Source organism: Larus michahellis, chromosome 2, assembly GCF_964199755.1.
Source record: "Larus michahellis chromosome 2, bLarMic1.1, whole genome shotgun sequence".
Taxonomy (NCBI): Eukaryota; Metazoa; Chordata; class Aves; order Charadriiformes; family Laridae; genus Larus; species Larus michahellis.
In genome coordinates this window covers 161,099,977-161,125,563 of record NC_133897.1, presented here as the reverse complement: position 1 = coordinate 161,125,563, position 25,587 = coordinate 161,099,977, and the positions used below count along the sequence as shown (strand labels likewise).

At 45.2% G+C, this 25,587-nt stretch overlaps 1 protein-coding gene across 9 annotated transcripts in view; it reads left to right on the top strand.

Annotated features, from left to right (window-relative positions):
• ST3GAL1 (ST3 beta-galactoside alpha-2,3-sialyltransferase 1) overlaps positions 1–25,587 on the top strand; it is an 87,949-nt gene that overhangs the window by 47,260 nt on the left and 15,102 nt on the right. For all 9 annotated transcript variants that reach the window (XM_074577886.1, XM_074577887.1, XM_074577888.1 and 6 more), the window contains 2 exons: positions 12,704–13,574; positions 25,040–25,236. In XM_074577886.1, the coding sequence (XP_074433987.1) occupies positions 13,263–13,574; positions 25,040–25,236 (509 nt within the window). In that variant the 5' untranslated portion in view covers positions 12,704–13,262. The remainder of the gene's footprint in view (positions 1–12,703; positions 13,575–25,039; positions 25,237–25,587) is intronic.

Sequence of the window (25,587 nt, the reverse complement as noted above, 5' to 3'; positions counted from 1 at the left end):
GCGTATTTTCAAGAGTTTCTTCATATACAGTTCCCGGCAAATCCTTGAGAGGTTTTAATTAAAGGTAAAATGACTTTTCTTTTTTCTTTGCTTAATAAAGGCAAAACATAAATAAAAATCCTGTAGCTCCCACTTGCAAAGCCAGGTATTTGACACAAATTGGTGGCTCATTTAAAAGAAAATTCAAAGCCCCAGGGCTCTGTTGCTTGCGGTGGTTGGGGACTGTTAGTTTTTAATACTGTGCCCATTAAAACTTGCCAGGAGCTCTATCGCTAGAGCAAGTGGTGACATTTTTGTAAGCCCCATTTTAGAAGTTACTGTGAAACTTTTCATCAGAGAACGGGATTCCACGTTCATTGCAATAGTAATATGCACAAAAGCTTACAACAGAAAGAAAAAGCTTCCCCATCATGCTGAAAATGGAGAGCTCTTTTAGATGGGAAAAGGATATTGCAATGAATGTGGGGTCCCGTTCTCAGTGTTTGAATGGGAGATGTGATCTTGAACCCAAAGATGGGATTTAGCTTCAGATGTTGCTCCTCTGCAGGGTTTGTCATAGCTGATATGGTCTTGGTTACTTAAAGATAGTGACCCCAAGGCTGAAGCTGGGGTTTCTGACCAGTGCCAAACCAGCCCGTGCAGTTATCTTTTGTTGATGCAGAACGAAAAGTTCATGGTTTTCTAATGCACCACCAACTGAGCAGATGGTGGAAATTAACGCTGGGGGAAAGTAAGCAGCAGGGGCTTCCCCGACCTGGTTTGATAATCGGAGCCCAAGGACAGAGGTCTTCCTTCTTCCACTCTCTGCCATAGGTAAAAGAGTAAATCCAGGCTGATGTTTCCAGCACCTGGCCTGATATGGCTTGATTTCTAGGTGGGATGTGGTTGGCAGCACTGCAGAGGGCAAGCCCAAAGCAATGTTGAATCGATCACCACTTTCTTGTGTTAAGAATTCCACTTTTACAAAATCTATGGATGATAGTATGATGCCATTTTAGAACTGAAAATTTTCATACTAAGTAAATTAAATCTTCCTCTGCTAATTATTTCTGTATGGATAAGTGATACTTTGAATTTCTCTTTGAACCAGAAAGCCCTTCAATATTCAAGGATTGCTGGCTACCTTAGCAGTCTCCCTTTTTATGTTTTAACCATCTAAGTAAGACAAGTGGAAAAGATGCTGTAGTTTTGTGCATGTCTGTGTGTGTTTCTCCAGCATTCAATTATCAGCATCCACATAATTCAGTATTAACATTTTTAGTGCACTTGAGGATGCCCAGTCGAGCAGCTGTATGTGCAGCTCTGATATATGCAAATCCATTTTGCATGCGGCTCTTGACATAGCTTCATATTCAGGATTATGGGACGCCTTTTCTGTGCCACTCCGATGTATGCTAATCTTTGTTTCTCTAAAAACACTTGAAAAGTCCAGACAAAAAGACAAAATTTCTTCTTCACTGAAATCCTGTGGTTTTTCTGGACCCAGGCTACCTCACAGTCCAAAGCAAAGCTCCCACTGATGGAGCACCAAACTGCTATATTCACTTTGCCTCGTTTATCCTACTTCTGGAGAGCTGCCTGGCAGAGAAGGACCTGGGGGTGCTGGTGATCAGCTGGCTGAATATGAGCCAGCAGTGTGCCCAGGTGGCCAAGAAGGCCAACAGCATCCTGGCCTGTATCAGGAACAGTGTGGTGAGTAGGACTAGGGAAGTGATCATCCCCCTGTACTCGGCAGTGGTGAGGCCCCACGTTGAGTACTGTGTCCAGTTTTGGGCCCCTCAACACAAGAAAGACATTGAGGTGCTGGAGCGTGTCTGGAGAAGGGCAACGAAGCTGGTGAGGAGGAGCAGCTGAGGGATCTGGGGTTGTTCCGTCTGGAGAAAAGGAGGTTCAGGGCTTATCACTCTCTACAACTACCTGAAAGGAAGTTGCAGTGAGGTGGGGGCTGGTCTCTTCTCCCAGGTAACAAGAGATAGAACAAGAGGAAATGGCCTTACGTTGCACCAGGGGAGGTTTAGATTGGACATTAGGAAAAATTTTTACACTGAAAGGCTTATTAAGTATTGTAACATGCTGCCCAGGGAAGTGGTTGAGTCACCATCCCTGGAGGTATTTAAAAGACGGGTAGACATAGTGCTTAGAGATATGGTTTAATGATGGTTTTTGCCAGAGTTAGGTTGCTGGTTGGACTAGATGGTGTGAAAAGTCACTTCTAACCTAGGCAATTCTATGAGTCTATGATTCTATCCATCAGGTATTAGAGACAACCTAAGCTCTGGCAGTCCTCTGAATCGCTCATTTCTTTCCTGACTGTCAACACCATTGTAGATGCAGGGCAAAAGCTGGAACGGGACTGTCACCATATGCAGAGAGGCTGGATGATGCCTGGGCTGGGAGCAAGAGCACACAGTGCATTTGGATCCAAATAGGTCAAGTGCTCCTATTAGGGACATGTAAATGATCAATCAATTAAATGAGATGCCTAAGGGCTTTGTAATTCTGGCTTGTAACACAGTATATTAATTATCAAATTTGTTACTTATATCTGTGATATATTTTTAATGTATTATTTATTGACTCCTTATAAACTTACTGTGGCTGCCAAACTCTCAGAAGTGCACACAGCAAATGGAAAACTCAAAGTATTATTTTGTACTTGCCACAGCTTGCACTAACTGCTGGGTCCAGGCTAAGCACAGAAGCTAAAACACCTCTGAATTTAATTGTGGGCAGTTTGACACCTTCATAGCACAAGAAAGACTAAACGTAAATCCCAGGTTAATGAAGGAGAAAGTCCCTGTGGTATCATTAAACCTTTTCCAGTGAAGGTTTCTGAGCAATTCACTGAGTGGATTCAGTTTGTCTGGTGAATAAATGTTTAATGCAGAGCCGTATCAGTTGGTGTCATCGATTGTAAGAGAAACGCTGTTGGTTTAACGAGGACCCCATCAGTGTGAACACGAGTTAACAGCCTCACAGTGCCAACAACTGCTTGGTATTGCTTCAAGGCAGGAATCCCAGTGAAGCAAGTCAGAGATGCTCGGATGGGCCCAGAAATATGTTTCTTAGATCTTGGGGATTACTGACATACCATCGATATTATCATTATCATCTAATTTTTCCCTGCATTTGGAATTACAATGCCATGAAGATCCCTGTGGTGTGTTAATCACTTTCTTAATATCAGAAATCAGAGTTCCTCACAAACTATTCTTTGAAGTCTGTTCCACGTGAACAACTGTATTTATAGTCGCATACATTTCCCTACAGTTTTAACCAAGAAATAGATTGGTGAATATTTTTGAGCTGGATATTCATAGACAGGCAAGCAAAACACCTGCTGTCAATGTGATTGAGTTTCACCTTTAGTTTAGAGTGTCCTATAATCTGAAATAATCCCATATCCTCTCCTGTAATCCTGTAAAACTGAAACTAATGCATGTACAGGAATTCACTTCTACAATACTTTTAGTTTGCCTCTATTTCTACTACTGCGGTTGCCACTGTTGATTTGTCTTCTGTATTTGGATTACCTGAAAGTAGCGTTCTTTCTGTCTCTGGGAATTAGCAAAACTTTAAAAAAATACATAGACATCCCAATGTGAAGTAAAACCAAAAAGAAGAGGTGATAATTTTTTTCACCCTTCTTGTAGCAGGAGTGAAAATAGAGCTTTTTTTTTTTTAATTTTAAATTTATAAATGTTTTGTTTTCCTTTAATTACTATAAATTACGCATTTTCTAGAAGAGGATTTTTGCAAAACAAAAACTAGAATTTTTCATTTAAAATGCCAATGGTCTTTCTTTTTTTGAAAGTTTCTTGAAAAGCAAAATTCACAGAAAGATTCAATTTTGACAAACAGATTAAAAAACCCCACAAAAAACAACCAAAAACCCCCAAAAAAACCTGTGCTTGAAAAACTCCTTGTCAGCTCCAGCTCTAGGGTTGTCCTATCACGAACATTTAAAGAATTATTCTAGGTGCAAACATGCATAGATGTCCTGGAAATCCCTTTGATAGCTCCTTCTTCACAAGCAAAGGGTAAGCAGAGCTTTGATCCCAGTCTACAAATCACCTAATGGCATGGAAGGGATTTGAAAGTACAAGGCACTCTGTCCACCATGGACTCGCTGCCATCAAAGGTTGTCAACAGAAATTGAACAGCAATTTTTATGTATCCGGTTGCCTGCTTGGATTTTTTTAAAGAACTCTTCGAAGTACAGCAATTCGCAGAGACAGAGTAGATGGGTTTTAGTGAGTGAACTTTAGTTTAGGATTTTCCCAGTGAAGTTATTGTTTTCATTGCCCCAGCTTTGGGCAACACAAAAAGTCCCATCCCAACACATCGGTAGATATTGTCCCACCATGGAAAATCTCTCATAGTCTGGCAAGTTAATCCTATGTGTCTGCCCAGCATTACGAACTGAAGGATTAGGAAGGAAAAGAGTGTTTTTTTAAGAGCTTGTAGTGATATATTTGCTATTCAAAGCATCAATGTGTCTGTGGGGAAGGGGATTTGCAATATATGAGAGAAAATGAAGTACCACCGGGGAAGCAGAGGTGCCATTTCTTGATTAACAGAGTGTGTGCAAAGAGGTAGGGCTCCTTCAGAAATCTCTTTCTAGCAAGACAGAGGCTGTGGAAGACGTTACTACTGGCAGCTTATTTTTCCACTGTTGGTTTTCTCAACATCCCTGGTGAGACCTGGCAGCCTCCAGCCTCGTGGCCGTAATCACTGCTGTTCACAGCTTGGCTGGACAGTGCTCTTTTTCTGGTGCTCCTATTTTGTCCTAAAAATACTTGATCTGAGGGTTGAGTCGAAGGAATGGACCATAAACAGGTCAGCATTGGAGCTACCCATTAGTTTTGAATTAATCGCTCTTTTCACTGGTCTGTCCCAGTTTATCCCATGAAGAAGACAAGCAGGGACCAGTTTACAAAGGGTGGCTGATTCATCATCTGCAGACGTGGCTGAGTGCTCCCTTGGCACGGTAATAACCTGGAAGAGTTAAGACTAGGCTTACATTGGCAAGTTTTGGTACATCATCAGTGGGCTTTTTCACGGAGCCTGGCATGGTACCAAGCCTGGACACAGTAACAAACAGCTATCATATAAACAGTGATTTACTTACATTATAGCTCCCACTGAAATTAAATTGATCATGGGTTTATCTCCGCAGTCACAATCATCCATGTGTTTCCCAGTGATAAGTGCTACACAGGTGAATGTCATCCTAGCACAGCTGGTGGCACCAGGGGAGGGAGCCAGGCTCCCCCCAGCCTTCCCCTTCACCCCAAACCCAGTTTTGCTCCTCTCTCAAGGCTGAAGGCCAGGCGCTATATGAAGAGATTGCAGTAGGGGACATAGCATTTATAAAAAAGGTGACAGAGTGACTGGGATCCTGTAATGAATTTACAGCATCAGCATTTTTTATTCATCAAAAGTGAGATTTGGGATCAACCAGGAGAGCAAAGACTTAAGCCCAGGGTGTCATTTTTTCCTGGATGCTTCTTCAATTAGAGGCTGATACAAGCTCCGTTGGTTGGAGCAAACTTTATTTCAGACACATTTCTGGCTGCACTGGCTCCCCAGCAGCAGAGCAAAATTGTCCTGTAGCCCCACAGGAGAGCTGGTTGGAGCATCCACCTTTCTCCATGCTCAGCTCCTAAGATGACCTCTACTATAGACATGGTGGACAGGCAAGGGCAAAGATTTTGAAGCCTTTTGTGGCACTTCCAGCCCCATTCAAAGCAAAAATTCCCAATTGGCCTGCAGATGTGAGTAGGAGCTGTAGCCCATGGAGGAGAGCACAATTAATTCCGGATATTAACACTGCAGTTTCTCTAGACCAAACACCCCTTGCAGGAATCGACACTTGGTATGTGAGGGAGGAGGACGCTTTTGCTGCTGCAAACCCCTCCAAACTGGTGGAGGGCAAAAGGTCTTCACCCTGGTGGGAGGAGGCAGGGATGGCAGCCCTCAGTGCCCAAAGGTACAGGCAGAATTGTGACCCTTTCCAAGCCAGAGCCTCCAGCCCTTTCCTCAAGCATTGCGAGGGAGTTTTCATTTCCAGACTGCTCAGTAACATGCCTCATAAAATCTGCCAAGATAAAGATTTATTTTGAGGCAACAGAATGCAACTTCCCCGCCCAAGTTTCTGTTAATCTTATACAGATCTTGCACAAAAAGCTGTTTGCTTACCCTGAACTGCACAGACCTATTATGCACGTAGGCAGGGCAGGCTGTGTTAGAGCACCAGGGAGATCTCTTATCTACCTGGTCAGCCCAAGCCTGCCAGCAAACCTGCTCACTGGTAAGACATAAATACATAACAATTTTTTTTTTTCAGATCACTAGCACCTAAAATGCCATGCAGTTATGCTCCATAAACCACCTACAGTTTTTCTTCTATTCACTGTGATGGATGAAACGCTGCCCAATAGCTGGCTCCAAATTCAAGAGGCATGGAGGAGCTGCTGCCTTTAAATTTGTCTAAAGCCACTTTTTCTTGTGACTTAAATGTTCCTGGATGGTTTCATTTTCTAGGCAGTGTGGATATGGCTAGTTGGAGTTGCTTATGGTGAGCATTTTAATAAAACCAAGACCTATATGCAAACTGGATTGCCCAACTTGGATGCTATGACTCCATTTGACAGTGGCAGTCAAACAGATTTATGCTTCAGAGCATGGTCAGGGATGGGGCAGAAGAGTTACAGATTATCGAGTCCGGCAGTGTTAGGTTTACAATTGGACTCGATGATCTTAAAGGTCTTTTCCAACCTAAATGATTCTCTGAATCTATGATTAAAGGGCAGGTGGGACTTGAGGCTGCTTTTTGATGGCTGTGGGCACACAAGACAGCAGCACCTATGTCACCCCTGTGAGGATGTAAAGATGGACAGGAGAGAGGGGACACTTAGCTCTAAGAAACAAAATGCAGTCTGATTTTAATTAAGTTATAGATAGAAAAGAGCAAAGTCACGTGGCAGCTGGTGCTTTTCCAAAATTGCAGCCTGTGGTGGCTTTTAGTGGGAACGACAGAGGTCACTTTTGCCTGCCAGCGCCGTGGGGCCAGCGGCATGTCGGAAGTCACACCACAAATAAGCTGAAGTTGCAAAGGCTGAGCAAGGGCACAGGCAGCATCCCCTCCTGTCTCCAGCCTTTGTGTGGCCTTCAATGCCTGGTGAGACTGATCTCCTGGAGTTGGAGGAGATGGACCAGAGGTCTGGCACGGGCTCCCGGAGTCATCTTGTTAAGGAAGATTCGGGTTTCTGCCCTGTACTTAACTCTGACAGGCTGTCTCGTAATTGCGCAATCTATCTCACGTAGCAAAAGCCTCATGCTTAGAGGTCTCTGGCAAGGTGTCAGATCAATGAAGTGTTTCTTTCTAAATGTCAGCCAGCTCCAGGCACTGGGAGGTAGCCAGCGATGAGCAGGGCAGGCCAGACGAGCCTGTGGTTTGGAGTGAAACAGTCCCCTCTGTTGTTCTTCTCCCTGCTTAAGCACAGACCTGGAGCGGAAATTTATGTGTATTTTTCCAGAGACGGGCTTTTTGCTGCCCCAGGATGACATCTTCTGAGACTGCTCTGGGCCTTTGTGGGTGCAGTAAAGCAAGATATAACCTTCCATCCTCTCCCAGGCCAGGGCTTTGAGACCGAGGGTTGCTCAAGTAGTTATTCATGAGGAGTGTGGACGGGAAGAAAGTCCCAAAACAGCAGGAAGGATGCTTGAGGATATACTCTTTGTGTTGCCAAAAGGAGTTATAACAGTATAGCTGTCAGTGGCTTAGCTGGGAAACTAATTCATCTTTGGAGGTTTTGCAGGGTGGGGGCAATCCGAGCTGTGCTTCTGAAAACGGGCATCTGCAGTTCTGCCGCCAAGACCTTTCTAGCACAGCACAGTCTCTTGAAGTCGAATTGCAGCAAATCTCTACTCAAAGTACGCTGTTTCCAGCTGTAAAATACCGTGGGCTGTAGAAGGGTTGTATGATGGCTACCATCAGTCATGAGAGAGCTGCAGCAGGTCACGTTGTCTGTCCTTCCCAGGCTTACGCAGGGGTCAGTGGGTATGTGGTTTTTGAGTCAAAAGGACTTCAGAACCTTTGAACTATTCAAGAAGTGAATAGAAAGATAGAAGTATCTCTGTAGGAGGATGCTGTTCCCTGTTGCCTTTGTGCTGGTCTGCCTGCCACCCTGTGTCTGGAAAATGCTGGTGACATCAAACTAGAGAAGTATGTTTCGCACCGGGGTTTCAATGTGAATTATGGACCAGAAAGCAAAAGCTGGATCCTGAAGTGTCAGCATCTAAAGCAAGCTAACAAAGATCTCCTCAGAGTGGTGCTGGTACTAAGTACTTCTTTGCTGGCAAAGTAGGCATCGAAAAGGGGTTAAACTCTACCGTAGTGGGACATTTACGACTTTGGGGGGGATGAGAAGGGCAGTGATTTTTTTTTTCTCAATGTTTTTTTCATTATTATTTTCTACATGCTTTTTGTTTAAGACCATCTTTAAAAAAACCAACCAAACAAACAAAAAAACACCAAGAAGCCAATAATTCTGCTAATATTGTGTGGCTGACCACACAGATCTTGTGCAATGCCCAAATGCTCTTCCCTTGTACCCCATAATATGTCCCATGCCCCAGGCAGCAACGCATCCTGGTCACAAAGGTGCTTTGGTGTTGGCTCATCTGGGTGAGTTCCACACATGAGGTTGAAGCTCCTCTGGGCCAGCCCTTGAAGGGACCCAGACAGGGTGTTCCTTCTTCTGAGTCCTCAATTTGGGTTCCCACCTGTCTTTGTGCCTCAGTGCTCTTCTGGACTTGAAGAAATGGACCTTTGCTGGGCCGATGGCCTTTGAGACATGGGAGTCTTCAGGGCAGGGTGTTATTTGGGTTCCCCCTCCTGCCTTGTCTCTCTGTACTCCCTCCTGGGTGTGTAGATGAGCTTTTATCACATAATCTAACAAGTGCAGTGAGAATGTGTTGCATTTGTGGGTGGATTTGTCAAAAAAATATTTCCTGAAGGTGTTAAGAATTGCTTTATATTAGTCCATTGAACTGATGTGATTCCATCCTTGTCTGTTAATTGCCAAACTGGAAAGGGACCAGGGACCTTCTTCAGATTGTGAGTTTACAATACAAATAAGATCTACCCTAGGGGGAAAAAAAAAAAAAGGAAGCTTTCTATTCCTTCTTTCAAAAAATACAAGAAGACAATGAAGACAAACAATCACAATGAATCAATCCCCATATGTTTTATAACATAAAATGTAGAAAAAAGACTAAGCTCTGCTCTCCTTGATGACCATACTGGACCCACTGGTCAGGAAGAGCTTGGAGGAGCTTGCCCCTTCTGCAGAACCTGCCCTTCTCTGCTCTTGCCTGGGAACGTCATTTAAAATTTCCCTGTATTGTGTGTCACTGGGTGTTGGGAGTTGGCAGCACAAACATAAGTTATCCTGGCATGTACGGGGGTGTCTTGCATGGGGACAAGGGTATATGCAGGAAGGGGGAGGAGGCGCAGGAAAAATCCAGAGCACAAATAAGACCTTAAGCACCCAATCACTTAAGGTAGCTTAACCTGCTGCTGGCATGAGCTGAGCTGGGATGGCTGCCCACCCGCACAGCCGCAGGAACGTTCTAGTTAAACTCTGTTTAACTCTGAGGGGTCGGTAGCTGGGACAGGGGCTGGGCACGTAATTTAAATCTCCACACCTGAACTCCCCAGAAGTTGTTACTGGGTCTGATGCCAAAACAGCTTGTTCACAGATGCAGTAGTGCCAAGTTCATGCTGAGGTATGTTGATAAGGACCGTGGCTGGTATCACTCTATTTACTTGTAATGACTTAAATTAACTATTGCAAATAGTATCAGGAGGTAAAGCACATTCCTAAGAGCGGGGGTTGGCAGCCCTGCATGGTTTCCCGCAACAGCTATGGCTTCAGCATCGTCCCTGCCCTTCCCGCTTCCCGGCACCTTGGCAAATCCTATGGAAACCCTTTTGTGAAGATTTATGGATATATGTGAGCAGAGGGAGACTCAGGGATGGTCTGAGATGCGGTGTAAGATGCTGGGAAAAGTGAAAGTACTGATGTCTGGGTTGGATCTAACTTGTGTTTTAAGAAAGGAAAAAAAATGGGCCAGGTCCAAGTCCCAGTGAACTTGATGAAAGCATTTTCCATTCATTTCAGCCTTCCTTTTCCTCAGGCCCTAAATCACATTTATAGTCCCCAGAGCTTTTCTGTCAGGTTATATATATATATTATTTTTTTTTTTCTATCATGAGTATCCATAGGAAACATGAGCATTCATGGGAAATTTTAAATAGCAAGAATTAAAATAGAGTATCCAGTGTGTATTTCCACAACGGAAAAGGTCCATGGGAATTCTTCTGGTTTCTCACCTTCCCATCAGGTGTTATAGAAGACAGGATGATTGGGAGTTTGGAAATGCTGCAGCACACTGCATAAACACTGGTTTGTTTTTTTCTTTTCAAATTCTAAACGTAAGTTTAACCTTAGCTCAGTTGCGAAAATAAAAAAATAAAAAAAAAATTCTGGTGAAATGGGTGTTTGTTTTGGAGGCCAGAACTATTTCTTTTATGAACAATACTCCATTTTATAGGCTTTTCCAAGAAAGCCTGGATAATCCCCCTCCCTCCTCCACTTAAAAAAAATAATAGAAGAGCAGGAACTGTGTTTACAAATACCGAATTGGCCGAGCGGTAACAGCAGTAGGGGTTCGACCCGCCAGCATCGCAGCGCTTGAATTAGCCGGTCCATAAATGGAGAATCAATCTGCTTCTGGGATCTGGCGTATTTTTGGTGGGTTTACAGGCTGTGGTTTTGTTTAGACTAACAACTACATCCAGGCTGGTAGAGCAAATGTGTTTGGGCCCACCCTCCAGCACAGGGGCCAGCTGGCGTGGATGGGGCCGTGCACGGGGGGGCCATGCTCTTAAGTTCCCTCTCCAAGGCACAGCCGCAGCATCCCCACTGCCTTTTGGCTTGTGATTCCCAAATTGTAACCGGTAATAATCTGGAAGTTTTCTGGTGAGCTCCAAAACTTCCCTCTAAAAAGTTAAAATGAGCGCAGAGTTGTTCCCTGGTGCTGTTTAATTCACTGGCGCGGGCGAGCCCGAGCAGCTGGGGTTAATAAAGCCTTTTGTTTTCCAGCCTGACCCACTTGTCAGCCCTTGAGCTCCTGTAAATGCATTTGTAGGGGCCAGACTTAAAATAAATCTCGAGGCATTTGGCAAACAGCAGCTAATTGAAGGGCGCAGGCTGCCCATCACGTGCTGCAGATGAGAGACCTGGAGCAGAACAAGGGCTTGAGACCACGGTCTGAGGCTGCTGTCTTCGGCTTTGGCTTTACGGGACTCGGTAAATATTTACACACCGCCTCTAAAAAACAGGCCTGTGCTGTCTCCAAGACACCACGTCAAACCCTTTGGAAAAGCGGTTTGGCCTTGGGCAGCTCCTCTGGGATGCCCCAGGAGAAAAGCGAGCAGCAAAGCTGGGGATGCTGCCCCCGGCCCCAGGATGCGGCCACCCGCTGCACTTCCCCCATGTCGGGGTAAGCAACAGATTTGGGTGATGAAATGAGGAGGATCCTGTAACAACGTGGTGCACAGAAGGGCTCAAAATGATTTTTTTTAATGGTAACAGTTGCAGTTTTGCTCTTTGTTTGCTGGCCTGAAGCCTGCAGCTGGGTGAAACTTCTCTTGCTGGGCTTTTGCTTGTTCTTAAATTTCATATATTCTGACAGAGATGCTTCTCTAATTTTTTTTCTTTGTCTTGTTTACTTTTTTTAATCAAAAGAGTGATATTTAAGCAATAGCACTTTTGGGGCTTTTTGCAAACATCCAAAGTTTTAAAAACCACAACACTTTTTTCTTCCCACAAAACAATGGCATCTTGGGAGGAAGGGAGCCATTTTTTTGGCTTTTAAAAACCCGTTTAAATCACTGCTGCCAGGCAGGGGACACCAGGAGGGGAACAGAGAGCAGCTCCAGGTCCTTCTGTTTTCCCCGACTTGCTGAGGTGAAGCAGCTCCCAGCCTCTCTGCCTGGCTCGGGATCTCACAGGAGCTCTCTGGGATCACAGGCTGCCGTCACCTATCCTTCCTTGGCAGGAAAAAGAGCAATAATCCATGCGAAACAAAAGGCACTTGTACTTTGATTTCCCCCATCAGTCCCAGGATGTATGAGCTGTTCTTGCTTGGCTTCCTCTGAACCTCTGAGTCCAAACTTGATCCTTGAAAAATTAAGCCAGTTTGGGTGAGAAAGGAACCGATTCCTCTTCTTCCCTGTCCTGCTTCCCCCCTTCTTTGCCGGGTGCTTTTTGTTCAGCTGCTTTGACGTGTGAATACTTTACTGTGTGTCTTGTGGCTATCAAGGTCAGCCTAAGGGAAGGAGGTGAGTCATTGCCATTCAAACGGCTACAAACTGCAACTCAAAGGCGACCAGGGCTGATTCAATAGAAAAGGGACTCAATGTCCACAGGTCGATGCTCTGCCCTTTTGGAAATTTCGCCCTGAAACTTCTCAGTATGCAAATACCGCAGGAGAAATTGCAGCTGTGTCGAGGGCTCTGAGCTGATCAGAAGTTTTGGTGTGGGCAGAGAAAAGCAGAGAAATTAGGTTGGGAGGAATGCAAAAAACTGTCTGACAATAATTTTATTTGTGCGTGTGTGTGTGTTTCTAGGCTGCAAACTGCTCTCCATGGCTTAAACGGACATCAAAGCACATCTCTCTGCTGGAATATACATCCCCGGATGATCTGATCCTTTGTGAACTAAATTCCAAGAAAAAAAAAAACAAAACCTACCCTCTTCTTTCTACAATTTGCTTGCTTTAATTTATGGCTTGCTCCCGCACAGAAAACCTGAATTTTAATGCTGATATTACTCTACTCTAAATCTTCTGGTCTGTGGAAGGCCAAGGGTCCGTCTTCACTGAACCCTCGTCAGGAGAGGTTAGCAGCAGGTCACGGAGAGGTGGAAGAGACTTGGAAGCACTGTGAGAAGGTGAAAGGAAATACCCAGATTTCCTTTAAAGGAAATACTCGGATTTGCCTTTTTTGAGACCATTTGGAGGAAATGAAACTTCTTCCCTTACGGATGGAGGTAGCGGAGTCGGTATGTTCAGCCTAAGCCCAGGGTGGTAACTGGCAGGCGCCTGCAGCACCCTTTCCTTTTTGCCTTACGTTGGACCCTACATCGTACTTGGTCCGCAGCGGCAGCAGCAGAACCCGACTGGGAAAGATGGTCGTCGTAAGGAGGAGGAACGTGAAAGTGTTTACCTTTGCCTTTTTGCTCATCACAGTAACGTCATTTCTGCTGAACTACACGCACCAGGTGACCACGACCACCTGGGATCCGAGACATCTCATCATGCAGTTTTCAGAGCAAGTCCAAAAACTCTTCAAGTACCCCAGGAGACCGTGCAGCTGTCGCACGTGCATTTCGGAGCTGGGACGTTCCCTCTGGTTCGATCAGAGATTTAATTCAACTATGCAACCTTTCCTGACCTCACAAAATGCCTTGATCCCCGAAGACAGCTACAGGTGGTGGCTGGTAAGTGGGAGGTGTGGAGGTGGCCCGGTGTTTGTGTGACAGTTGCGGTATCAGGCTTCGAGCGATGCCGAGCAGATAGCGAGAGATGGTTCTTGCCAAAAGCGTTTGCTGTGTCAGCTGACAAGGCAGAGGCAGAGGTGGAAGGAAGTGGGCGTTCGTGCTGCTGTTTAGCTCGCAGGCACTCGGAGCACACGTTCACTTGCTCCAAGCTAGAAAAGTCCCTGGCAGAGATAAGCGGTGAATCCAGAATTTGCAAATGCCAATATTGCCTTTTTTCCTCCCTTCTCTTTGAAAGACTAGACTCCCTAAGCTGGCTTGTTTCACTTCAGATGCTAAAAAGGGCTTTTACTGTCCATCGAGGTAGCAAATCAAACTCATTGTGAAGTGTGTAATTCACCTGGGGCTCTCCCTACTGTAAGACATGTGAATAATTAGCAGGATTAAACTGAAAATGATTAATGCCATGGTATAAGAACAGTCCCTGTTGTGGCAGGTGATGTAAAACGGGTCTGTAAAGCGCACAGGCAGCCACAGGTCACTGGGAAGGAGCAGCCCCTGTGTATCCTTGAGCGGGGTGGTCCAAAAAGCCCTATCCAAGCATCATGAAAGCTAGCAGATATCTTGTTTGAAAAGCGCAGAGGGTAAGAAGGGCATATCCTGATGTTTTGCCTAATCAAAGCCCTTTTTATTTTCTCTTGAACAAGACATTGATTAAATGAATTGCTTGTGGCCTGCGCTGCCAAGCTGCTCAAGAGCAGGTTCTGGCTGCAGCAACCCCACTCAAATCCCAGTTTCATTACGAGCTGCTTTCCCTCTCTTCAGAAAAATTAGTCTCCCTCTGCCTTCTTTTAAGCACACAACTGCCTGCACCTTGGTGTCCTGCGGTGGGCACAACCCTTGATGTTAAATATGAGGCTTTCAGCCCTCCCTTGGTGCCCTGGGGAGGCCCCCTGGGCAGGCACACACTTTCTCAGTGGGGGCATTTTTGTTTTGGAGGAGGTGTCAAGTGCTGTAGGGATGAGGCTCTATCTGATTTATCACTTCTCCCTCCATCGGCTGTCACATTTACTGGTGAAAAAGAGATGCCACTGAGCGATGTCTTTAACTACCGCATAAATGATGCAACCCTCCTTTTTGCCATGAGTCCCACATATTGCAGGCATCACATCCTTTCACCTCTCCCTTGGCCGTGACTCAGATTTCCCATTGCTCGTGTTTTTTCCTTGCAGCCCCCAGACACTTTTCCGTCTGGTCCCCATATTTCCTAGCTGGGCTTTGCTGGAGTCCTGAGAAGGGAAGATGGCAAGCTCAGGTCCTGGTTCCCCTTGCCCTGAGGTGAGATTCCACCAGAGAGCTGAGCTGAACTAACAACTGGCAGCTTTTGGAGAAGAGGAGATAGATACCCCAAATCAAGCTCAGCAAATAAGAGGATGAGGTTGCTCATGGACACCATGGGTGTTGAGGCTGGTTGTGAGACGCCTGCTGATTGCCTCTCAATACAAAAACCAGGGGCACTCAGAACCTTTTGGAGGTACTGAGGAGAAGGTGGGATGATCAATCCTAAATCCTGGCATCAGTGTGGGGGCTGTGAGACAGGGCTGAGTGGTCAGGGTGCCTCTGCTAAGGGGGCTCTGCCCCCAAGGGCTTGTGCTTCACCCCCAAGTGAAGCCTCACTGCATTCTACGCTGAGCCCCCACTCTGATTTAAACATGAAATTTCAATGCATTCTCTTAAAAAAAAAAAAAAAAGACTAAAAAGGAAGAAAAAGCTCGGGACTTTCAGTACAGAAGTCTGCATTTCTGATTCTCCTTCCTGTAGTGAAACTGAAAAAAAAAAAAAAAAAAAAAGCACAAATATCTCACTTCAGGTCAATGCGAAACAGATTTTTTTTGGGGGAAGGCTGTTTTCTTTTTCAGCTAAATTAAAAAATAGTGACTTTCATAACAGCCGAAAGTCTATTTTTCCTCCCCCCTTTCCACCCACCCAGCCCAAATAAAAGCTGTCCGTTAATTTTCAGTGCTGTCTGACCCTGTTTTTAGTGTTTTCATTCTTTTTTTGAATTCAGGTCAAGTTCAAAGGGAATACACCACTTCAGAACACAAAATCAAAGCTGTATTTTCTTAGACGGTAAAAAAAATCTTCTAAGATTTCTACATTTTTTCGCCCATGTTTTTTTTCAGTCAGAACTTATCTTCAACTAGAACACATGAAATATTTTGGTGTCCCCCAAAACTGCATTGTTTATTGGAAATCAGTTGCCTACTGAAAATACTTACCCTAATTTATAGTAGATGGAGAAGGTGCTTTAACTCCTCTGAAAGACGTTCCTGGGTGAGCCCAGGCATGATGTGGCCTTAGGTCCTCATTGCAACTATTTCCTATGCACATGTTGCTTTGAGTAAGCCTTTCCGAGACAGTCAGTGTCATTTCTGCAGTAATTCCCAGGTGCATCCTGACTGCGCTCCTTTTTCGCTGCTCATTTTTCGGCTCGTCTTCAAAGCGATTCTGAGATTTCTGCCAGTCTTAAAGAAAGCGTTGCTCACGGCCATGCTTTACTCTCATTTGCTTTGCCAACTCAATAATTTGTGACTTTTTACTGTGTTTGTACTTAAAAGATGAGGCATGAGGAGTCTTGAGACTGCTTAAACTTCATTTAGGGGGAGAAATGAGTGTGTGTTTGCTCTCAGGAGCTGACTTCAGATGGTGTGGTGGTTTTGTTTTGCTGTAACTGAGACGTCAGTGACTGCACTGGAGCTATTTATTATAAGGCTGTGGCTTTCCTGTCATGGGGAGACCCATGTGATGAGCTTGAACTAAACACAGGCAGAGCCCTTGCCAGAGAACTGTCTGTCTACCAAGCTCAGTCTGCCCTCCCTTCCCATTAACCCTGTCGCTGTACAACCCTGTTGCTGAGCGGTGTGGTTGACATGCCTGAGGGATGGGATGCCATCCAGAGGGACCTGGACTGGCTCAAGAAGTGGGTCCATGTGAACCTCATGAGGTTCAACAAGGCCAAGTGCTGGGTCCTGCACATGGGTCTGGGCAACTGCCAGTACCAATACAGGCTGGAGGATGAAGGGATTGCGAGCAGCCTTGCCAAGAAGGACCTGGGGGTACTGCTGGGTGAAAAGCTGGACATAAGTCAAGTGGTCTACCTTGACTTAAGCAAGGTGTTCGACACGATCTCCCACAGCATCCTCATAGGAAAGCTTAGGAAGAGTGGGCTTGATGAACGGACAGTGGGGTGGATAGATAACTGGTTGAAAGACAGAGCTCAGAGGGTCATGATTAGGGGCACAGAGTCTAGTTGGAGGTCAGTGACGAGTGGTGTTCCCCGGGGGTCAGTACTGGGTCCAGCCCTCTTCAATATATTCATCAATGACCTGGATGAGGGGACAGAGTGCACCCTCAGCAAGTTCGCTGATGACACAAAGCTGGGGGGGGTGGCTGACACACCGGAAGGCTGTGCCGCCATCCAGAGAGACCTGGACAGGCTGGAGAGTTGGGCAAAGAGGAACCTTATGAAATTCAAGAAGGGCAAGTGGAGGGTGCTGCACCTGGGGAGGGATAACCCCATGCACCAGTACAGGTTGGGGGCTGACCTGCTGGAGAGCAGCTCAGCTGAAAGAGACCTGGGAGTCCTGGTGGACAGCAGGATGACCATGAAGCAGAGATGTGCCCTCGTGGCCAAGAAGGCCAATGGCCTCCTGGGGTGCATCAAGAAGAGTGTGGCCAGCAGGTGGAGGGAGGTCATCCTCCCCCTCTACTCTGCCTTGGTGAGGCCACACCTGGAGTGCTGTGTCCAGTTCTGGGCTCCCCGGTTCAAGAAGGACAGGGAACTGCTGCAGAGGGTGCAGCAGAGAGCTACCAAGACCATTAGGGGACTGGAACACCTCTCTTATGAAGAAAGACTGAGGGATCTGGGTCTCTTCAGTCTGGAAAAAAGACTGCTGAGAGGGGATCTTATTAACACTTATAAATACTTAAAGGGTGGGTGTCAGGAGAACGGGGCCAGGCTCTTTTCAGTGGTGCCCGGGGACAGGACAAGAGGTAATGGGCACAAACTTGAGCCTAGGAAGTTCCACCTAAACGTGAGGAGGAACTTCTTTCCTTTGAGGGTGGCAGAGCACTGGAACAGGCTGCCCAGAGAGGTGGTGGAGTCTCCAACTCTGGAGACATTCAAAACCCACCTGAATGCATTCCTCTGCAACCTGCTCTGGGTGACCCTGCTCTGGCAGGGCTCTTGGACTACGTGATCTCCAGAGGTCCCTTCCAACCCTATGATTCTATGATTCTATAAACTGGCAATGTGAGCTTGCAGCCCACAAGGCCAACTGTGTCCTGGGCTGCATCACAAGAAGCATGGCCAGCAGGTTGAGGGAGGTGATTCTGCCCCTCTACTCTGCTCTCATGAGGTCCCACCTGGAGTATTGTGTCCAGTTCTGGAGCCCTCAGCACAGGAAAGACATGGACCTGGTGGAACGGATCCAGAGGAGGTACACAGAGATGATCAGAGGGATGCAACACCTCAACTATGGGGACAGGCTGAGAGAATTGGGGTTGTTCAGCTTGGAGAAGAGAATGCTCCAGGGAGACCCTTTTGCAGCCTTCTAGTACTTACAGGGAGCTTATAGGAAAGATGGGGACAAACTTTTTAGCAGGGCCTGTTCTGATAGGATAAGGGGTGATGGCTTTAAACTAAAAGAGGGAATATTTAGGCTAGATATAAGGAAGAAATTTTTTACACTGAGAGTGATGAAACACTGGCCCACGTTGCCCAGAGAGGTGGTAGATGCCGCATCCCTGGAAACATTCAAGGTCAGGTTGGACGGGGCTCTGAGCAACCTGATCTAGGTGAAGATGTCCCTGCTCACTGCAGGGGGATTGGACTAGATGACCTTTAAAGGCCTTTCCAAGTCAAACTATTCTATGATTCTATGATATGTGAATGAAAATTATCCATCCAAATAGTCCCATAGCATTAGAAGTATCCCTCTACTTCTAGGAAAACAAGGATTGATTTCAGAGCCTAATGACCAGTATTTGAGATGAAATGGCGTTTGGGGCCAAAGGATGGGGTGGTTTCACTTGCTTGATTTCACTGTACATGGCTGCTGGGCTGCTTCATGGTTTATTTGCAGAATATATTAATTAAGCTCTTCTAGTGTGGTAGGATGTGGCTTTTTGGAAGGAAATAATCCTCACTGCTGTGAATAAAATTGCATTTTCCATACTGGAGTTAGTGTTTTCCATACTGGAGTTAGTGGTACCACCTGTGCAGTGGGAAGGAGCAGGGAAGAGAAGGGTGGTGTTACCATCCCTGCAGCGGCTCATCCTGCTGCACAGGGCAGGGCTGTTTCTGGAGAAGGCAGCTGAAAATGTACCTGGCTCTTTCTGTGTTCATGGAAACAAGGGGGCTGTTGTCAGGGCTGTTACTTGCTTTTCGTTTACTTAAATCTACTGAGCTGATAAATTCCCCTTGGTTACTTTAGTCATGTAACAAATAATGGCCTAAATTCTTCTCCCTGGGTACACCCTGGGGGCTGCTCTGTGCTTATTGTGACTTAGAGTTGGATTGGAGTCCTCCTCTCTCGGAAATGATCCGGGCATTACTCTGGACTGTAACCGGCTTGTTAGAAGACCCTCCCTTCCTTCCTCCCTTCCTTCCTCCCTTCCTTCCTCCCTTCCTTCCTTCCTTCCTTCCTCCCTTCCTTCCTCCCTTCCTTCCTCCCTTCCTTCCTCCCTTCCTTCCTCCCTTCCTTCCTCCCTTCCTTCCGTCCTTCCTTCCTTCCTTCTTCCCTCCCTCCCTCTCCTCCTTCTCTCTTCCCCTTACTTCCCCTTACCTATACATCTCTCCGTCTGTCCATCCCTCCAGACATACATCCTCCTATCCATCCTATAGTCCCTCCTATCCATCCTATAGTCCCTCCTATACATCTCTCCGTTCTGCCTTCCCTCATCACACACACAGGGGTTGTGAGAGTCTCAGTGTTTTGGAACTGGCACTTTATTTTACGTGATGCATTTCTTTCTGTTTGTATTTTCTTTCCCACCTCCCTAAGCTGGGTTGCCTGCAATTCTTTCTCTGTTGTTCCATGACACAAATGCTGTGGATATTTCCACTAAATTTAGTAACTTGTATATAAGGAAACAGGGCAAGAATTGTATGCTGAAACACAGCATAGCCTTTATTTATAGCTTTCTTGTTTTATTCTCGGTGTTTTTTGGCATTGTTTTTGGTGGTCAGAAAGTATAAAAAATACAAGATCAGAACCTGCTGTTCTAAATCCAAAATTACCCTGTTGAGGTTGATGAACTAAAGCTCTGATAAGTAAAATCAGGCTCAGAGTTCCCTGGCAATCTTATCTGTAGCACATTGTTCATAAACTACCACGTTATAACAATTTTTATCTACAGTCTTATGATATTTGAGGGGTTTGCTTTCTTTTTTGTTTTTTTTGGAAGAAAGCTCAGCTCTTGGGGCCGTGTGATTAGCGTATCTGAAAGAAAATGTTAGCTTTTAGTCCTTATGTTTGCAGGAAAAATGTAATATATGGCTTAAAGATTTGCTAACCAGACGGTGAACAAAAGGGCATCCCCGGTACATGCGCTGGGGAAGCCATGGAAGCTGCACTTATTTTTAAGACGGCAGCAGAGCTACTTGGCACCTGAGTCATGCATTTTGAATGCACTTTGTAGAAAATTTGCCCAAATACTTTGATCACCATAAGTCTTCCTTCAAACTGGGACACTCTCCGTGATACTTTGAAAAAAATACAAAGGGCTCACAGCTCTGAAGGTAGAGTGATGCAGAAAGTGGTACCAAATCCAGCCCAGGTTCCAGGTTCTAGACCCAGTGCCTGCTACGTGCCCAGTCCCACCTGGTGTTGTACTGCTTGGGTGCAAGCGTGACATTTAGACCAGCCTTGGACATAATAGGACAACCTGACCCTGGGCTACCTCTTATCCCTGCTGGCAGCCCCCACGTATGACCAGCTGGGCTGCAGCTCCAGGGTCTCCTACGGCAAGGACAGATGGATCTGAAGGTGGTCCGAGCTCATGGATCCCTCTAAGCACTGCAATGCGCTCTGCTGAGCTGCAAGCCTCCTGCAGCCAGAAATGAGGGCACACAGAGCCGGTGGAGGTAGGGTCTGTGCTCCTTAGAGTAGTGTGGAGGTGACCTGCACCAGCCATGGATGTCAGAAATCATATAATTTGGCATACACATATTATTGTATGTTATTTACATAATGTATGCACATTACATTCATATTTAAGAATGCATATTTTTTGACAGACACAAATCATTAAACAAAGCACAAGCTCCTGAAAGCCCCTTTATTCTTCCTCTTAATCTCTTTGATGCATAGTAATTGCAGGACATTAAATATAACAATAATACTGCCATATTTTCCAGACCAAGGAGGCATTTTTAAAATTGATGGTTTCCTTTTAACCTCTTCCTCAGTCTGCAAAATGGAGATTACCTGGATTTGCCCCACCAGGCTGTTGCTAGGATTAATCTTTGTACAATGTCTTATAGCTGGGAAGCGCTGCATGAGTATTAATGCCTCCGAACTGCTGCAGCGAGGCAATTAGTGGCTGTGCAAAAGAGATTCTCATGGGGCTTTATTCCCTCTTTGTCTTTTAAAAACAGTTTAAAAAAAAGTTAGGAAAGCCACAAAGAACAGTACTGCTACACCAGTTTCCCCATAGGCTGCCTGGCCATGGGCTTGCGGGGCTGCCCCAGCAGCGGTGGCTGACACCAGACACACACTTCTGGGTTGTGTCTTGATCCATGCTCCATCTGCATCCACATCACATCAGTCATTATAGGTCAAGCATGATATTTTCTACCTCCTAATAAATTGGGATTTTTAAGGTGTATTCAATGCGCTGACAAACTTGTCCATGGATGCGGGATGCACAGGCACCAGGAGAGCTTTCCCCTGACTGTAACTGTGTCCTCACCACTCCAGGCCATTAGCTCTGAGCAGCCTTGGCTTAATTCTCATCCTCCCCTTGTATCCCCTTAGCTGGGTTTCGGGTATTGCTTCTGGTGATTGCTGGTGACATGATGGTATTGGAGAGCCCAGGGAAACCTTGCAAGAAGTTTATAAAAGCAGCAAAGTCCTTTCTCATCCTTAATGGAGGTGTGCACACTGTGGTGTGAGAAGGAGCAAAAGGCTCTTCCTCGGAAAGACATTCATGGGTAAAGAAAGGAAGTGCATAAACATCGAGGGTTCTTTTTTCTTGTTTTCTTTTTTCCTGTTTTCTTTTTTCCCCTCCTTGTTTTTTTTTTAAATAAGATGAAAAACCAGCTAGTAAACTTCCGTATGTGAAATGGAGAGTTTCTGAAGCTGGGATGTACTTTGTCTTCCCTGTGAACATGATTAGGAAACTTCTCAATCTGGACTTCCAATTATAGTTTTTAACAACCTGAGGTTGTCGGCTCTCAAGTGCCAGGCAAATATTTTATGGAGGGGAGCTGGAGTGTTAAGTGGTATTTTCTATGTGGACACAAGGTAGGTTAAGATGCTTTTTGGACTCGGGCAAGAGGTTAAGCTGCATCATTAGACATGGTGTTGCTTGCACAGACTTCCAAGAAAAGCAGACACTTCACTCAGGACACAGGGGTCAGGTATTTCAGCGTATTTAAAGTCCACTTCTAGCAGCTATACCCATAGCCATACCCCTGGCACACATCTACAGCACCTGGAGGGAGGATGCTGTCCCAGCAGAGCCACGTGGCACTGACATGACTGCCTTGCACGCCATGGACAGACTTTCACCCAGTGCTTTTGTTGATTCATGGGAAAGGCCAGACTGGTGGGAGCTTGTTTAAAAAAAAAAAAAGAAAAAAAAAAGAAAAGATAACATTACTCAAAATAAAAAAAAAAAAAGGACAAAAGTTTGGTGTGGGAAAGTGAACTCTAATTGGCTTGTAATTGTAATGCTATTAAAAAGGTCTTTTTTCCAGAAGTCAAGTAAACATTGTGCAACAAGGAGCTGGCTGCACATTAAGTCTGAGCTTTTAAAAGCTGTATCTGCCTTGGAGTGAACCAGCTTCATTGCCTGCCTGCTCTCCTCTATTTCACTGAAATGTCAAAGACCAAGCAGTGCTGATTGAAGATTAGGCCTGAAAAGTGTAGTCCAATCAGATAATCACTCAGGAAATTAAAATGGAACAGTTTTAATGAGTTAAGGACGGAAGTCTTATTGTATGGATGTTCAGCATCCAGTGCAATAAGGTCATCATCCTATTTAAGGCCATTCAGGGATTGTCTAACGTAAGTAATAATCTCTGCTGTGGAAACTTTGCGACCGAGGGATCATAGGATGATGGTGTCCTGCTTTCTTGCTAGTGCTCATGTTTTAACTTGGTTTCAACAGAGTTACTCTGGAGCGATAGCAGCACAACGGAAGGAGAAGGCAGACTCCTGTTCTGTGTCGATGGAGGTGCCTGTCCACGATTATGTTTCTTACCATTTTAATGCATCAAACAGAAGTCAATACTCCAGGTCCTTTCCTTTACTGATGCTATCATTCTGGCTGAAAAGGCAATTTAACTTAAAAAGGGGTCTCAGATGCTTAGGATTTTCTGAAAATTACCTCCTCATCTGCATTTTCTGAGGCAAAATCAGTTCAAGAATAGGTTTTGGGGGGTTTGTTTGTTTGTTTGTTTTTGTTTCTGTTTTTGGTTCGGTTCAGTTTGGTTTGGTTTGGTTTGTTGTTTTTTTTTTTTTCTTTTTTCCCAGAATAACTGAAGTTCTTAAAAATGTTTTGGTGCATGTTTGGTGGTTTTCCTTTTCATTTTTTAAAGACAGTTAAAGCCAGCTCACCTTTACAGAAAGAGAGTATACATGGGTGGATACACATACATGTTCAAATAACTCAAAATAAGTTCCCTTTTTTTAAAAAAGATTGGGTTTTTTTTCTACATTATACACACAATACTACACTCTAAGACACTTATCCATTTATTTTGAAGTCTGCAGTGCTTTCCATATATTCAGAGTAAAACCAGGTTAGATTGGATTCATCACGAACACGCAAGAGTTTAGATATGTCAACATGTGTTTGTAGCATCACACACAAATTTAGAAGATTACCTTTTTCACTTAAATAATTCATTCATCCACTGAACAGTGACATAGGTGGTAATAATGAAAATGGTCTGGGCATCCTAATTGCCTTGCATCCAAATCATCTTGTGCACTCCATAGATGAGTACATAGGCTAGCAAGGATTAGCAGGAAGATTAAGTCTATGTATGTAACCTTTCTTTGTCTTCTTTGTTTCAAGTTTTCTTGGCCCTAATGTCGTCATGTAGCTCTGAGCTCCACAGACCTGCTGTTCGTTTCAGTGCAAATAAGGGTGCTTTGCATAGGTCTGCAAAGAGACAGCATGAAATTTAAACAAAAATTACAGTAATACATCTGTTTGTGTTCGTGTGTGTGTGAGAGAGCAGGACAAGTTTACAGTTCCTGGTGCAGTCAAGGGAAACACATGGGAAACTAAAGCCAAATTACCCCAGGCCATTGCTGGGAGTCGTGGGAAAAGCTGTTTCTGCTCCCTCCCTCCCTCCCTGTCTCTCCTTGCCCTGGGCTGGCAGAGCAAGGGCTCAGGCTTTTGGCAGATTTTGTGTTAGGAGCCATTCTCTATTTATGAACTTGCAAGCGAGCAGCACCATGAAGGTGGGCAATGCTTTTTGTGAGCCTGCCAGCACTCCCAACCTCTTCGCTAGCCCTCAGAGGGCAGAGCCCCAGAAAGGGAGTGCCTGGCCATCATCTGTCCTGCACCTTGCCTACACCTTCCCAATCCGGCCATTGTTTCCACCATGCACCACAGAGCTGCTACAAAAGAGTTTCCCTCCATGGCAACAGACACAATGACCAAGGTCCGGGTGGTTTTCTTCATCCTGGAGAATTTTTTAGGTGATTTTACATCTCCAGTCCACAGGGTTAACTCCACTTTACCATGATTTCCTATTGCACCAGCAGCTGGTTCCTCCACAGTCCAGAACAGCAGCAATAAGGTCTCCCACTCCCACTTCTGGCATATACCAAAATTTGTGGAAGAGGTGTCAGTCATTTCTGTGCTCCATCAGGTTCCCTGAGACTCTTCTGCCCTTCTTAGGACGGAAATCTCATACATGTCCTAACAGAAGGTATCTGGCCCAAGGTAGGATTAGGCTTATAGATACCAGAGAACATTATTCTGCTAAGGTCAGCCTTAGGGAGAATGAATGATCTGTTCCACCATGGCTAGATAGAGACTGAGGAGGTGAGGGAATCCAAGGAAAAGGAAGGGAAAAGGGGAACTAAGTTTAAAAAGTTAATGGGAAGAAGACAGTGTCTGCAGGTAGATGCAAGAATGGTCTTTGAGAAGACATTTGAAGTTATGTCTTGCTTACAGAGAAGTTAGCGATATTGGTAACCTGGAGTGACTTTTCTCCCTAACAGAAATTGCAAGGAGAGAAAACTCCGAAGAATATTAATGCTACTCTCAAGGAATTGTTTGGGATCATTCCTGGGGATGGGGATCCACTGCAGGAGCGAGGCACTTACACGTGCAAACGGTGCGCCGTCGTGGGCAACTCTGGGAACCTTCGGCAGTCTCAGTATGGACAAGATATTGACTCCCATGACTTTGTTCTCAGGTGAGTAGGCACCCCCTCAGCTCCAGATGTCTCTGTTGTTTAAGATTCACTGGTATTTTTGGGGACAAGTGATCAAACAAGATTTCAGGGGCTATCCAGTGAAATCCGGTACTTTGGTCGAATCCAAGTTCCAGGGCTGCAAGCTGTGTGTTTTGGAGATATGACCTCATGTTTTATCTTGGGAAAAAAAAAAAACATGAATAGGTGTTGATGCCTGTAGCTTGTTCTGCACTATCCATAATTGCCTGTGTTAAAAAATACAGCTGAAAAAAATTGCGGTTTTGAGTAAAAGTGATTTCTGCAGCTAGTACTCACAAGTGATCTTTTACACACTTAATTGACTGCATCAGA